Genomic DNA, 14,658 nt, shown 5'->3' with positions numbered 1-14,658 from the left:
GCTAAATATGCAATTATATTCTTAACTAGCTAACGTTATAGCAGATATATAAATATAAACCATATATTTGGCTAACAGTTAGCTAGTTAAAAAACGACAGCTTCTATTCAGTTGATGATGGTTCTGTTTATTTTTCTTTAGCTTTGGCGCAATTTCGAGGCAACTTCCGCTTCTTTGCAGCGGAAGACCATACCAACAGCATAAACAAATACTAATCATAGTTTTGTTTTAAGTCTTGTATGAATAGCTATATAACATACTTGTTATAGGAGCTAGCAGAAAATATAAATGCAGTATGATTCGTACGAAAAAAAGCGTACTGGATTAAAACTTTCAATTTTCTCCAGCTCGCTAGGTGGTGGTGATGCACCAAGACTTTGAGGAAATCAGAATAAATAGTCACACAACCGAGGAAAATTCTCTCTCATCAGCACCACCTCTCAGCATCCATTCCCAGCTAAACGGATTCTCCGGAATATTTGTTTTTACCTTGTCGACGACACACACACAGCCCAAACAGCGATGGATACCTCCGGGAAAGAGAAGGAGGCGATGCAGCTGATGGCTGAAGCCGACAAGAAGGTCAAATCCTCCGGCTCATTCCTGGGGGGGATGTTCGGGTGAGATGCACTGGTTTCCTTGTTCAAGTCAGTACACGAGCGCTGATTCAGTAATTCATCACGGAGGGGGGAAGGGTCGATGCGTTGCATGACATTGGACAAAGAAATCGCGAGTGTATTGGTGATGTAGCTGTATGATGATTAGGCCTACAATAATGTAAATGTTTTAAAAGTATCATTATGCAGTAGTGAGGGGGAGAATGTCGGGCCTGTTTGTCGCAGTCAGTCAGGCCTCTGCCTTGGGGAGAAGATCTGCAGTGTTCCGGTCATCTGACTGCAAATTGTCAACATTTACTGTTTAACCACCAGGATATCGTTGCTCATTACATATGAAAGGGTAATGGCCTATTATATAGGTATGGAAGTCCAGAAAGGACATACTGTATGAATAAATAAATCAATTCCTTCGTTATGTCGAGATCACAACTTATTTACACTACATCACCAAAAGTATGTGAACACCCCTTCAAATTAGTGGATTCGGCTATTTCAGCCACACCCATTTCTGACAGGTGTATAAAATCGAGCACGCAGCCCTGCAATCTCCATAGACAAACATTGTCAGTAGAATGGCCCGTACTGAAGGGCTCAGTGACTTTCAACATGGCACCGTCATAGCATACCACCTTTCCAACAAGACAGTTGTCAAATTTCTTCCCTGGTAGAGCTTCCCCGGTCAACTGTAAGTGCTGTTATTGTGAAGTGGAAACGTCTAGGAGCAACAACAGCTCAGCCGCGAAGTGGTAGGCCACACAAGCTCACAGAACAGGACCTCCAAGTGCTGAAGCGCATAGCATGCAAAAATCGTCCGTTCTCGGTTGCAACACTCACTACCGAGTTCCAACCAGCTTCTGGAAGCAACGTCAGCACAAGAACTGTTCGTCTGAAGCTTCATGAAATGGGTTTCCATGGCCAAGCAGCCGCAAACAAGCCTAAGATCACCATGCACAATGCCAAGAGTCTGCTGGAGTGGTGTAAAGCTCACTGCCATTGGACTTTGGAGCAGTGGAAGATTGATTAATCACGCTTTACCATCTGGCAGTCTGACAAACCATACAGAAATGGTTTGTGGAAGAACTTGACTGGTCTGCACAGAGCCCTGAGCTCAACCCTATTGAACACATTTGGGACGAATTGGAACGCCAACTGCGAGCCAGGCCTAATCGCCCAACATCAGTGCCGACCTCACTAATACTCTTGTGGCTTAATGGAATCAAGTCCCCGCAGCAATGTTCCACCATTTGGTGGAAAGCCTTCCCAGAGGAGCGGAGGCTATTATAGCAGTTAAGGTGGGACCAACTCCATATTAATGCCCATGATTTTGTAATGAGATGTTCGACGAGCAGGTGTCCACATACTTCTGGTCATGTAGTGTATCTCATGATCACGACATAACAAAAGTTGTTTTGTTGAGATCACAAGATACACTCTAGAAATAGGAGTGTGAACGTATTGATGATGGATTGACAGTATGGCTGAGGTGGAAGAGCCCGTGGTGGATCAGAGCATACGTTTTTTTATTGATTGCTACACTAAGTTAGAATGTTAGCAAGCTAAATGTTCCTTGCCTTGAGCTAAAAGCACATGGGGCATTTAAGCCCTGAATGATGTCTGACGGCAGCACTGTCTCCAAGGCTGTGTGTTCCACCCCCAGGACCACAGTCAATCGCATGCAAGAAATAACGCAGCCAACTTGGCTAGTCTTGTGAGTGAGCTAGCTAGCTAGGTAGTCTTGTTACCTAGCTTGCTAGCTAGCTTGTTATCTGTGCAGGTTGTTAGCTTGCATAACTGATATGCATATAATTGTAAGGGACACTTGTTTTTATGGATAATATTTAAATTTACAGAGCTTGATCAGATTCAATAGCAGCTTCAGAGGCTGATAAGTCAGGATTCTGCCTTGTAGGCTTTCCTAGGTAATGCTCCTTGCAAGCAGATCAGCATTCAGTGCATTATGTAAATGATCAAGAGTGGTTGCACTCTATTCCTGGCAGGCTGAACAGATTCAATAGCATCCTCAGAGGCTCATAAAATGAGCCTTACATATGAAGCTGCTATTGAATCTAATCAGCCTGCCAGTAATAGAGCACACCCACTCTAGATGATATGCATCAGCCTATAAAGCACTTTGACAGCTAATCTGCATGAAACGAGCCTTACCTATGAAACAGCCTACAAGGCAACATCCTCTGAGGCTGAAATTGTATCTGATCAGCCTGTCAGGAATGGAGCTTACACACTGCAAATTTAAATATTATACACAAAACATGAAGTGTCTCATATAATTAAATAACAGTTATGGAAGCTAACAAACAGCATAGATCGCAAGCTAGCTTGTTATCTAGCTAGCTAGCTCACAAAACTAGCCAAATGCATGCGATTGCCTGTGGTCTTGGGTGTGGCATGCAGCCTGGTAGACTACCTGTCAGGCATCGTTCAGGGCTTTAATGCCCCACGAGAGCACTGCGATCAATGCAGCCACAGGGGTCCTTGATGAGGTTGTTGTCGTGCATCTGAACAAATTAATGGATGATCAATGGTACTTTTGATTATCTCGTGATTTCAACAAAACAACTTTTGTTATGTCATGATCACAAGAAAATAATCTTGTGATCTTGACAAAACACTGTTTGTTATGTACTGTAATGATCATGAGATAAATAAGTTGTGATCTTTAGATAACAAGATAATATTTTTTTTATTCATACAGTATGTCCTCTCTGGACTTCCATATTGGCCTATTCTGTAGAACAGACATGGCTCTCTGACATGTAGTAGGCCAGCTCTATTCATGAGATTTTCTTTAGTAGACAACGTTCAGTTTGTATCCTCCTGAATGAGACCCAGTAAACACAAACACACATTGTCTGACGATGTCCAGGTCTATAGCTCATATACCTGCCAGTTTTTAACCGTGTGTGTGTGTGTGTGTGTGTGTGTGTGTGTGTGTGTGTGTGTGTGTGTGTGTGTGGGTGTGTGTGTGGCTTGTGCTGTGTGTGTGTGTGTATGGTGATGGTAACAAAGGGGGAGTGGCACCACAAGTAGATAGTAGATGGCATCGTTGAGATGTTACGGACAGAGCAGCCTCAACATGTTCAAGATGGCCAAGAATGGAGCTAGGTGGGACACTCTACACACACACACTGCTGAACATACTATAGATGTTCCAAGACATGATAATTGATGTTTGTCTTTGTTGTGTGGTGTGTGTTGTTTGTTGTGTGTAGATGTGTGTGTGTGTTGTGTGTGTGTGTGTTGTGTGTAGTGCTGGATAATGGGTTACTGCCAAGGGGGCCGGCTTCCACATGCACGGCTGCAAGAACAAACCTGGACTCAGCCACCAGTTTCGTCGGGACGCAGGGAACGCTTAAAGAAGGCTGATCCGCCTAGGTAGGAACAGCGTACCCACACCTCACTCACCTCCAAAGATGCATTACTATGACTATAGACAGGGCAAAAGCATCTCCTGACCATCCTGGGACCTCCCTTTGATATTCAGCTCTAATAGTTGGGAAGGTAAAAGCTATGCTTTTTGATCTTTGGTCTCTCTCCGTGACTCTCTGGTGCGGAAAACTAACCTCTTTTACTCTCCTGGCTCCTTCATATATGATGCCTGGGCCCACCTTTTATCTTCTTTCTCCCCTCTTTTCAACTCCTCCTTTCTCCTCTTCTCCTTGTAGAGAGCCTATCAACTGTCTAATGCATGCATCGATATTATACACTTGACCATGGAGTACACTAGTCTAGTTAACCATGAGTCCTGACCTCTAATCCCCTAACCTGTGACCTCTAACATACCACTTTCCATCTTGAACCTGCTTCACACCCGTTTCTTTGTGCAATTGTGGCACTGTACTGTGTGTGAAGGGGCTATGTTTTATTCCTAGCCATCATCCGGCAGACGGACCGCACCGATATGAAGGCTGATACATGTACAGTACTGTACATATTTACTGTGATTCGTGTATCAGCGTTGTTGGAATCCGTACATTGTCTATTGTCTCCATCTCTGTCCTAATATCCACATGTGTATTAGCATGGGTATGTTTACTATTGCAGGCGGCAAACATCAACATCACCATCCGCAGAGCGTGGTATAAGTCTGAGGCTGGTGGACATAGAGAAGGTACGGAACACACACAAACGGTGCGGACAACACATCACAGATCCATAGTGAACAATACTTTAATGTGTGTGTCCTCGTTGCCCAGAGTTGGCGATCGCAACCACTTATGAGCAGACGCAAGCCGATTACATTATAAAGGGGGAGGAGTCCACCAGGTGAGTCTCTATCGCATGTTTAGTATAAATGAATACTATACCATTCGTATATGCTCCCTCTACTATTCTCACATGCCTATTTGTATTAAATATACTCAGTACTTTTACATCATGAATTAGGGTTCGGGGGAGTTGTCATGAGGGGTTCCCCAGGTCTCTTATGCTGGATCCTGTATCTGTTCCTTCCTTCTCTCGCTGTCTTTCTCTTCCTCTCTCTCAGTTTTTCGCTAACAAGTGTCTGCTGAAGGTTTGGGCCACTACAGTGCTCAGCTGGAGCACGTATCTCGAAGCTCATTGAGATATACGAGAGCAGGTGTGTTTTGCCTGCATTTTATAACCCTGAAATGTGAATGATCGGGTTCTCTCTGAGGGATGTCACAGTGATGTAATGGTGTGGTGGTGTGTCAGGTGGCCACCAATACCATGGACAACCCCTGCTGAAGTATAATTGCCAAGAGTAACTTTCTTAAAGCCTCCTCGTGTCACTTCATAGTGATGAACTCATCAAACAGGTTTTTTATTATCATGGTATTATTGAGTGGTAAGTTTGTTTTTCTTGTTTTGAAGCACAGAAGATCACCGGAGGTAGACACATTCTTCATATTATAAGAACCGAGGGAGTACCTGTCAATTATTAGTGATTGTGTGTGCGTTTTGTGTTTTTTAAGCTGGCCATAGAGAAGTATGAGGAGATGTTTCCTGCTTTCGCAGATCCAGAGAGTGCAAGCTGCTGAGGTAGCCACAATGAGCGCCTTTGTGTGTGCGTGTGTGTAAAAGATTCACGCTGCTCGTTTAACAGCATGCTTCCTTCTTCACGAGCCCACACCCATCTCCCCCTCTCTGTCTCTCTGTAGAATTGCTGGATGCCCATGAGGAGCGACTGTGAGGCTGTTACTGGAAAAGCTGTTAAAGAGTTTGACTCCATCTCTCGTCTGGACCAATGGCTCACCACCATGCTGCTCCGTATCAAGAAGACCATCCAGGGAGATGCTGGAGATCTCAAATAAAGAGAGATAGAGGGGTGGGTTGGGGGAGGATACAAGGAGGGAGGGATAGAGAAAAAGATGGCTAGGTAGAGAGATGATGGAGAGAGAGGAGGGGAGAGAGGATGGACAGAGACAGAAGGAGAGATGAGGGAGGGAGAGATATAAGGTTAGGGCAGTGGTGTGAATGGAGACAGGTCTCTATGCATTTGATGTGTTCAGTGTAAATAAGTCCATGGCTCCTGTAGTCCATCGTGTCTTACCATACCTTTCCTCAAACTCCTGTCAAAAACATTAGCTGTTTCAACTTAAAATAGGAGTTACCCAGCTGATGTAAAGTTACGTCAACTTATCAAGTTGAGTTGACAAAACCAGGGAACAAATGATTAGATACATTATAGTATACAAGTTCATACAACTTTATAATTTAGGTCAGTGGGGTACACTTACACTCATGTTTTTAAGTTGAAACAGTAAGCCTTTTACAGTGCATGGCACACTTAACCTTCCTAACCTCTCCACTGAATATCTTCCCTTGTTTGGGCCCTGTACGTTCATGTTTTAAAGTGTAGGGCTGTACAGATAGTGTGTGAAAAGGTGGAGTGTGTGTGTGTGGCACGCACACAATGTATCACATTGAAGCCAATATATCTGTGACAGTGCTGGTTGTGGTTGTTTTGTTGTTTTTGTTCTTGTTTTGTGTGTGTGTGTGTGTGTGTGTGTGTGTGAGTGAGTGAGAGAAACAACCAAAGGGACATCCTGTTCTATTCATTCCATTTCTATGGTCCCCTTAGATATGTTTTCCACCCCTAGACACTTCCCCAAACCCGCTAGACACTTATGATCTGAAAAGATTGGATAGGTATAAGCACACACATATCCAATCCTCTCAGATCTACACATGTGTTAAGGGTCAAAGGTTAAGGGTTAAGGCCAGAGATTATGGGAAGTGTCTGTAATGTAGTGTGTGTTGCTGTGGTGTGTGTATTCCTCTCAGCATGTTGCCATGGTAATGATGTGTGTGTTCAGTGTTGTGTGCAGTCAAACTACAGGTTATCACACATATCTCTATGTTCATGAATTACCACACGTTTGTGCAAAAATTTACTAAAAATAAAACTTAAACAAACTTGCATTTGCTGCGGTGTGTCTGTGTGTGCTTGTGTGAAAGAAAGCGAGAGGGGGGAATATTGTATCTTTCTATAATCAAAATCAATGTAAAAAAAAAAAAAAAAAGGTAATACATTTAAAATGATGGGAATTTTCGTGAAATTAAATAACAATTATATCTAACACTGATTTTCCTAATTGTTTGCACGTTTGTCAGACTGTAGGACTACAAACAAAACATTTCCTTCAGTCTGTATCATCTCATCTTGTCAATGAAACAGCAGCAGCTTCGTCATTTTTTCAGACATTCCGATGTTGTTTTTAGAAAAACGCGTTATTTGTTATCAGCAACGTTCTATTGGCAGTTCGTTTCTGGTTGTTTGTTATTTTGTCTACCCTGTCCATTAATCACGGAAGATATTTAACTTTATATATTTCATATAGGTTACTTTTAGATAATTTTATCACATGGACATTCAGGAAGTGTCAGGATCACCTGAGAGCATCCGTAAGTCACCAGATCGCTATAACTCTCTTTCGGACAGTCTCTCGAGCGGTCCTTTTGAATCACGCAGCCAACCCATAGGTGTGTCCCGCCGTCCTCTTCCGTCCCGCAACGTGGGGAACTACCTGTTGTATGATCCGCTGCAGGAAAACGTACTCAGAGCTGCGAATGCTCACAGCGGAGAGGAGTTGGTGTGCAAGGTCTGTGGATTAAAACAAATATATATTTAAAAAAAAATTGAAAACATGATGGTGCTCAATCACCTACTCTTATCTCTTTTCCATTTCAATCGTTGGCGCCATCTTCTAGTCTCTTCTCTCTTTGTCTCCTTACTCCAGCCTTTCCACATTATCTCCTTTTATTCCTGCAGTGCCAACATGCTCAACAGAAACAGGACCCTCATGTACAGTAGGCATGTGTTCGTATGTAGGCTGTGCAAACACAGTTACACCACAATGCAGATGTTGTCTTATTGGTTTCATAGGGCCTCAAAAGTATTTCTGAATTCCAGTTGTTCCACCTATAATATTGGCTATTGTAGAATCTTTATGACTTCTCAACAGTTTTCCTGTGTTCTAGGTCCTTCCTGTCTCTCGGTACCGGGAGGTTCTGTGTTCGTACTACTGCCTGCCCCCCCACCCCAACATAATTGAGATGCGTGATGTGGTTGTCGGGGACGCCCATGCCTACTTGTTCTTCCCACGTTCCTACGGGAACCTAGGGGTGATGCTCCAGGCCCGGCGGCTACCAGAGGACACAGCCAGATACCTGTTCCGCCAGCTGGTGTCGGCTGTGGCACATTGCCATAACAATGGACTAGTGCTCAGAGACCTCAAGCTGAACAAGTTTGTCTTCAAGAACAAGGAGAGGTGTGTGTGCAGAGCAGCCTGATGATCTAGAGGCCGGAGAGGGAGCATACGTGACAAATAGCTTCTTAGCAAAGAACAAGTTCTCAAACAATAATTTTGCTAGGACTATTTGGGAGTGATCTGAGTAGGAGGGGAAAACTGAAAACTAGCTGTTATTGACAAAGAGGTTTGGAACTCTCTTTCTTATTGGTCTATTAACTAATTTACCGCCTGTTGATTTCACCAGGCAGGCCAAAACTCCATCCCACCAAAACAGGCTGAAATTTCAGGCGCTAAAAGGGCATTGTCATAATTTTCACAATATTATTCCAACCTCATAGTGTGGAAATATATATAAATACAGGGAAATCACATTTTTGACTGCACTGGGCCTTTAAAGTGAATTTCCTGCAATTCTACACATTTTGCCATGGGGCAGCAATTCTACTAATTTTGCCATGACTTATGCCGTGTTATTGATATCTGAGTGACTTACTAAATCAATGGGGTCCCCCTGGAGGTCAGGGACCCTCGGCACATGGCCTGCGTGCCTGTATTCGGCCATGATTAATACACATTTAGATAGCTGGCTAGACTAATTTACCAATGTAAAAATTGTTAGCTGACATGGCTAATTGAGTTACATACTGTAACATACTGTAACACGAGAAAAACTTTGAAATTGCATCTTGTGTATTCTACATCTTGTGTATTCTAGTTGAGATCCCGACTGAGTTTATTATTTTTGGTCGGGCCCCATTTGTGTGTGTGTGTGTGTCAGGACCCTGTTGATGCTGGAAAGCTTGGATGATGCAGTCATAATGCAGGAAGGAAACACCTCCCCCTATTGCAGCCCAGGACATGGGGACGTCTCTGGCAGTTTGTGGGTCTGTGCTCCGGCTACAGACGTCTGGTCTCTGGGAGTGATGCTCCACGCCTTGCTATTGGGCTGTTACCCTGTTGGGGCTGGACTAACCCAAGAGGGGGCCGTACTAACCTCGCAGGCTCGCTGTCTGATACGCTCAGCCCTGCATTCTAACCCCAACCTCCGCCTCTCTGCCTCCGAGCTTCTCACACACCCCTGGCTGTCCACACATGCACAGGCATACACACAGGCACATACACCAGATCAGACTGTACCTACCTGACACATACACACACACACACACACAATATATAAAGCAACACCAATAAAGGAGGACATTTGTATAGAATTGTGTTCTTCATTTTCTTTTATGCAATTTTAATAACACTATTATTATAATTTTATATATTGTAGATTAGATTTCACCCTATAGTTCAATCAAAGAGTTTGGAATATACTGGATAAAGGCACTTAGTCAGTGGCTCTTGATATGAACGTCAACAGTAGCCTACAGCTCTTGAATTTCCGTGCTTTACCATTTTAATCTTTCCTATCCATTAGTTGCAATCAACTTAACTGACATTATAAAAATGCCTTCTAATCCATGAGCCACATGAGAATTATATCAATATAAAGCTGAATATTTTTCTTAAGGTTTGACTACACTACTTATGGCGCATTTTCACTGAGGATTTACCCTGGTGTTTTAAGCAAGAGGCTCTGACTTTTCTGTTTCCATCTACGCGGGACAGCACCTGTGTTTCACTGGGCACGTGTCTCACTTTATTCTCACTGTCAGTCTCCCCGGTTACAACCTGTTTTGCCTGTCCTGAGCCTGCCTGCCGTCTACGTCTACCGACTTACCAGGATTACGAACCGGGCGTTTCTCTCCCAGTGCTCCCTCATTTTCTAGCTACAGCCCTCTTCGTTTCCGTCGGACCGTTCAAAGATGGCATATCTTATAACGCTGATGTCCGGGAGGGCACTCGCCTGGGCTACGGCGGTGTGGGAGGAACAATTCTGTCACTCTCTGACCTTAGATATCTCTGTTTTCTTTATATTTTGGTTAGGTCAGGGTGTGACAAGGGTGGGTATGCTAGTTTTTGTATTGTCTAGGGGTTTTGTATGTCTAGGGTTTTGTAGGTCTAGGTAATTTGTATGTCTATGGTGGCCTGATATGGTTCCCAATCAGAGGCAGCTGTTTATCGTTGTCTCTGATTGGGGATCATATTTAGGTAGCCATTTTCCCTTTTGTGTTCGTGGGTTCTTGTTCTATGTTTAGTTGCCTGTCTGCACTATTCATATTAGCTTCACGGTTCGTTTTTGTTGTTTTGTTAGTTTGTTCAGTGTTCATTCTTTTAATAAATTAGAATGTATGCATACCACGCTGCACCTTGGTCTCATTCGTATGACGAACGTGACAAATCCACTGTTTGCCGTAGTCTGGAGGATTTCGTGGCGGGAGTTGTTCGATTCTCCATTGTCTGAGAGAGAAGCGGCTCGGAAGCTACTTCAACTGCATCAAGACTCCCGTAGTGTGGCAGACTACGCAGTGCACTTTAACGCCGAGAGTGCCTGGAACCCGGAATCCCTGTTCTACACGTTCCTTCATGGATTTTCAAAGGGAATTAAGGACAAGCTCGCAGCCCGGGAGCTGCCCTTGGACCTCGACTCTCTCATAGACAGGAAACACAGGGATAAATACACCAGGGAAAATAAGTGACACCTGGAGGGAGTGGAGACTATCACAAGGACAGGTGAAACAGATCAGGGCTTGACACTTCTATCAATCCCAAAGAAATAAACAATCAATTTAAGCAATTCTACTCTGCTCTTTACTCGTCTGAGGCTCTTGCTGATATCTCGTAAGCATGCATTTCTAGACAATCTGGGCAACCCCTGTCTCAATTCAGATGATAAAACCAGCATAGATGCCTCAATAAGTGATGTTCGAAGCTACTCTGGCAATCCATTCCATGCAGAACGGCAAAGCTCCTGGGCCTGATGGCTTCCCTATTGAATTTTATAAAGCATTCTCCTCTAAACTATCCCCTATCCTCAGCTCAATGTACAATGAAATCCTTTCTAGTCAGAAACTGCCCCAGACACTTACGCAGGCAACTATTTCAGTTTTGCTTAAAAAGGACAAGAATCCCCTAGACTGTGACTCATACTGTCACGTTCTGATCATAGTTCTTTTGTGTTTTCTTTGTTTTAGTGTTGGTCAGGACGTGAGCTGAGTGGGCATTCTATGTTGTGTGTCTAGTTTTCCCGTTTCTGTGTTCGGCCTGGTATGCTTCTCAATCAGAGGCAGGTGTTAGTCATTGTCTCTGATTGGGAACCATATTTAGGTAGCCTGTTTTCTGTTGGGGTTTGTGGGTGGTTATTTTCAGTCTTTGTGTGTCTGCACCAGACAGAACTGTTTCGCTTCGTGTGTTTCTCGTTTCTCGTTATTTTGTTTGTTTGTTACGTATTCTATTAAAAATGTAATACTTTTCACGCTGCGCCTTGGTCCTCCTCTCTTCCTCCATACGACGAACGTTACAGAACCACCCACAATAGGACCAAGCAGCGTGGTAACGGGCAGCAACAGCAGCGGCCGAAAACACAAGACTTCCTGGACTTGGGAGGAAATACTGGACGGCAAGGGACACTGGAAACCGGCCTGGTGAGTATCGCCGCCCAAAGCTGAGTGGAGCGCGCGAAAGCGGAGAGGCGGTGGTATGAGGAGGTCCTGCACGTAGCCGGCTGGAAGCCAGATAGGCAGCCCCAAAAATTTCTTGCGGGGGCACACGGGGAGTGGTGTTAAGCCAGGTAGGAGACCTGAGCCAACTCCCGTGCTTACCCATGGAGAGAGAGCGACCGGGCAGGCACCGTGTTATGCAGAGATGCGCACGGTGTCCCTGGTGGCGTGTGCATAGCCCGGTGCGGTACATTCCAGCACCTCTTATCGCCGGCTAGGGTGGGCATCGAGCCAGGTGCCATGAACCGGTCTATGCATCTGGTCACCAGTGCGTCTCCTTGGGCCGGGGTACATGGACCAGCCCTACGTATTGGTGTCTCCCCATACGTGTACATAGCCCAGTGCGGCTTATTCCACCTCGCCGCACTGGCATGGCCACGGGAAGTATTTCAGCCAGGTAGGGTTGGGCAGGCTCGGTGCTCGAGACTGTAGTGCGCCTCCACGGTCGGTCTATCCGGTGCCTTCTTCACGCACCAGTCCGCCTGTGGTAGCCTCTCGCACCAGCCCAGTACCACCAGTGCCAACACCACACACCAGACTTCCTGTGCGTCTCCAGAGCCCTGTGGGTCCTGTTCCTTCCCGCACTCGCCCAGTGGCTCGTCGTCCCCAGTCCCGGTACCACCCAGTTCTCGGCACCACGCACCAAGCCTCCTGTGCGTCTCCAGAGCTCTGTACGCCCTGTTCCTGCTCCCCGCACTCGCCCAGCGGTGTGTGTTCCCACGCCCGGTAACCCACCAGTTCCGGCACCACGCACCAGGCCTACTGTGCGCCTCAGCAGGCCAGAGTCTTCCGTCTGCCCAGCGCCGCTGAGCTGCCCGTCTGCCCAGCGCCATCTGAGCTGCCCGTCTGCCCAGCGCCGCCTGAGCCGCCGTGCTGTCCAGCGCATCTGACCGCCCGTCTGTCCGCGCCATCTGAGCCGCCGCGTCTGTCCAGCGCCATCTGAGCCGCCCGCCAGTCAGGAGCTGCCAAAGCCGCCCGCCAGTCAGGAGCTGCCAGAGCCGCCGCGCAGTCAGGAGCTGCCTTCAGTCATGAGCTGCCCTTCAGTCATGAGCTGCCCTTCAGTCCGGAGCTGCCTTCAGTCATGAGCTACCCCTCAGTCCTGAGCTACCTCTCAGTCCTGAGCTACCTCTCAGTCCTGAGCTACCTCTCAGTCCTGGCTACACCTCAGTCCTGAGCTGCCCCTCAGTCCGGAGCTGCCCCTCAGTCCGGAGCTGCCCCTCAGTCCGGAGGAGTTTCTTCAGTCCAGAAGCGTCTTTCAGTCCAGTGGGCCCATTTATTAGGGTTCCCAGGCCAGGGTCGGCGGCGAGGGTCGCCGCTCAAAGGACGTCACTGAAGAGGACAAAGCTCTATGGTGGAGGGGGTCCACGTCCAGCGCCACAAGGCCGCCACCGCGGACAGATGCCCACTCAGACCCTCCCTATAGGTTCAGGTTTTGCGGCCGGAGTCCGCACCTTGGGGGGGGGGGGGGGGGGGGGGTACTGTACGTTCTGACCATAGTTCTTTTGTGTTTTCTTTTGTTTTAGTGTTGGTCAGGACATGAGCTGAGTGGGCATTCTATGTTGTGTGTCTAGTTTTCCCCGTTTCTGTGTTTGGCCTGATATGGTTCTCATCAGAGGCAGGTGTTAGTCATTGTCTCTGATTGGGAACCATATTTAGGTAGCCTGTTTTCTGTTGGGGTTTGTGGGTGGTTATTTTCAGTCTTTGTGTGTCTGCACCAGACAGAACTGTTTCGCTTCGTGTGTTTCTCGTTTCTCGTTATTTTGTTTGTTTGTTACGTATTCTATTAAAAATGGATACTTTTCACGCTGCGCCTTGGTCCTCCTCTCTTCCTCCATACGACGAACGTTACACATACCGCCTTTTGTGTCTTTTGTGCTGCGATTATAAAATTCTCACTAAGGTCCTCTCGCGCCATTATAGACAGTAATACCTAATATAATTAACTCTGACCAACCCGGATTTATCTCAGATAGGCAATCTTTCTATAATATGCGCTGGCTATTTAATGTTCTTTATTCTGCCCACTCAACTCAACAGCCAGAGATTGTCATCTCTCTTGATGCTGAGAAGGCTTTCGACCGGCTTGAGTGGGAATATCAATTTACAGTACTAGAGATTGGGGTTTGGCCCGTCATTCCTTTCCTGAATTAAGATTTTGTACTTGTCCCCAGTAGCTTCTGTTTGCACCAACAATGTTACCTCCAGCTACTTCCCTCTCCACAGGGGGCCAGGCAGGGTTGCTGTTTATCCCCTTTCCTATTTGATATAGCTATTGAGCCTCTTGCTATCGCCCTGTGCATGGAGGAGAGGGTTAAGGGAATACTAAGGGGCGACAACTCACAAGGTGTCCTTATATGCAGACGATCTTCTTATATACATTTCTAACTCCGTGGAGTCTATACCCTATCTCTTGGACATGCTACAAGGTTTTGGGACATTCTCTGTTTATAAGTTAAACCTAACAAAAACTGTGCTCCTCCCCATTAATCACCTTAAATTATGCTCAATTTAAGGTGGAGTATCAGGTTTTTACTTATTTGGGGATAAAGGTCACATGCTCATTTAAGGCTCTGTTTAAACATAACTTCAAAACACTCCTGGAGCGCACTAACCAGGATTTCACAAGGCGGTCGCCTCGTCCCATTTCATTAGCAGGTTGCATTAATTCTGTTAAGATGACTACACTACCTAGGTTTTTGTACT

At 45.8% G+C, this 14,658-nt stretch overlaps 1 protein-coding gene across 1 annotated transcript; it reads left to right on the top strand.

Moving 5' to 3' along the window:
* The first annotated feature begins 7,314 nt into the window (after window positions 1-7,314).
* LOC111968367 (tribbles homolog 2-like) lies at window positions 7,315-8,390 on the top strand. Its single transcript, XM_023993855.2, has 2 exons — window positions 7,315-7,699; window positions 8,079-8,390. Exons 1-2 carry the CDS (start codon window positions 7,463-7,465, stop codon window positions 8,388-8,390), a joined length of 549 nt encoding a protein of 182 aa, XP_023849623.2. The 5' UTR covers window positions 7,315-7,462.
* The last annotated feature ends 6,268 nt before the right edge of the window (window positions 8,391-14,658 follow it).

This window comes from Salvelinus sp. IW2-2015, linkage group LG9 (genome assembly GCF_002910315.2).
Source record: "Salvelinus sp. IW2-2015 linkage group LG9, ASM291031v2, whole genome shotgun sequence".
In the NCBI taxonomy this organism is placed as follows: Eukaryota; Metazoa; Chordata; class Actinopteri; order Salmoniformes; family Salmonidae; genus Salvelinus; species Salvelinus sp. IW2-2015.
This window is presented reverse-complemented; position numbering and strand designations above follow the sequence as displayed.

What these genes read in the sequence shown, in the direction of transcription:
- LOC111968367 (XM_023993855.2), top strand. Translation starts at nt 7,463, where the DNA reads ATGGACATTCAGGAAGTGTCAGGATCACCTGAGAGCATCCGTAAGTCA. An exon ending in GAGAGGAGTTGGTGTGCAAG is followed by an intron (nt 7,700 to 8,078) that starts GTCTGTGGATTA and finishes CCTGTGTTCTAG; the next exon opens with GTCCTTCCTGTCTCTCGGTA.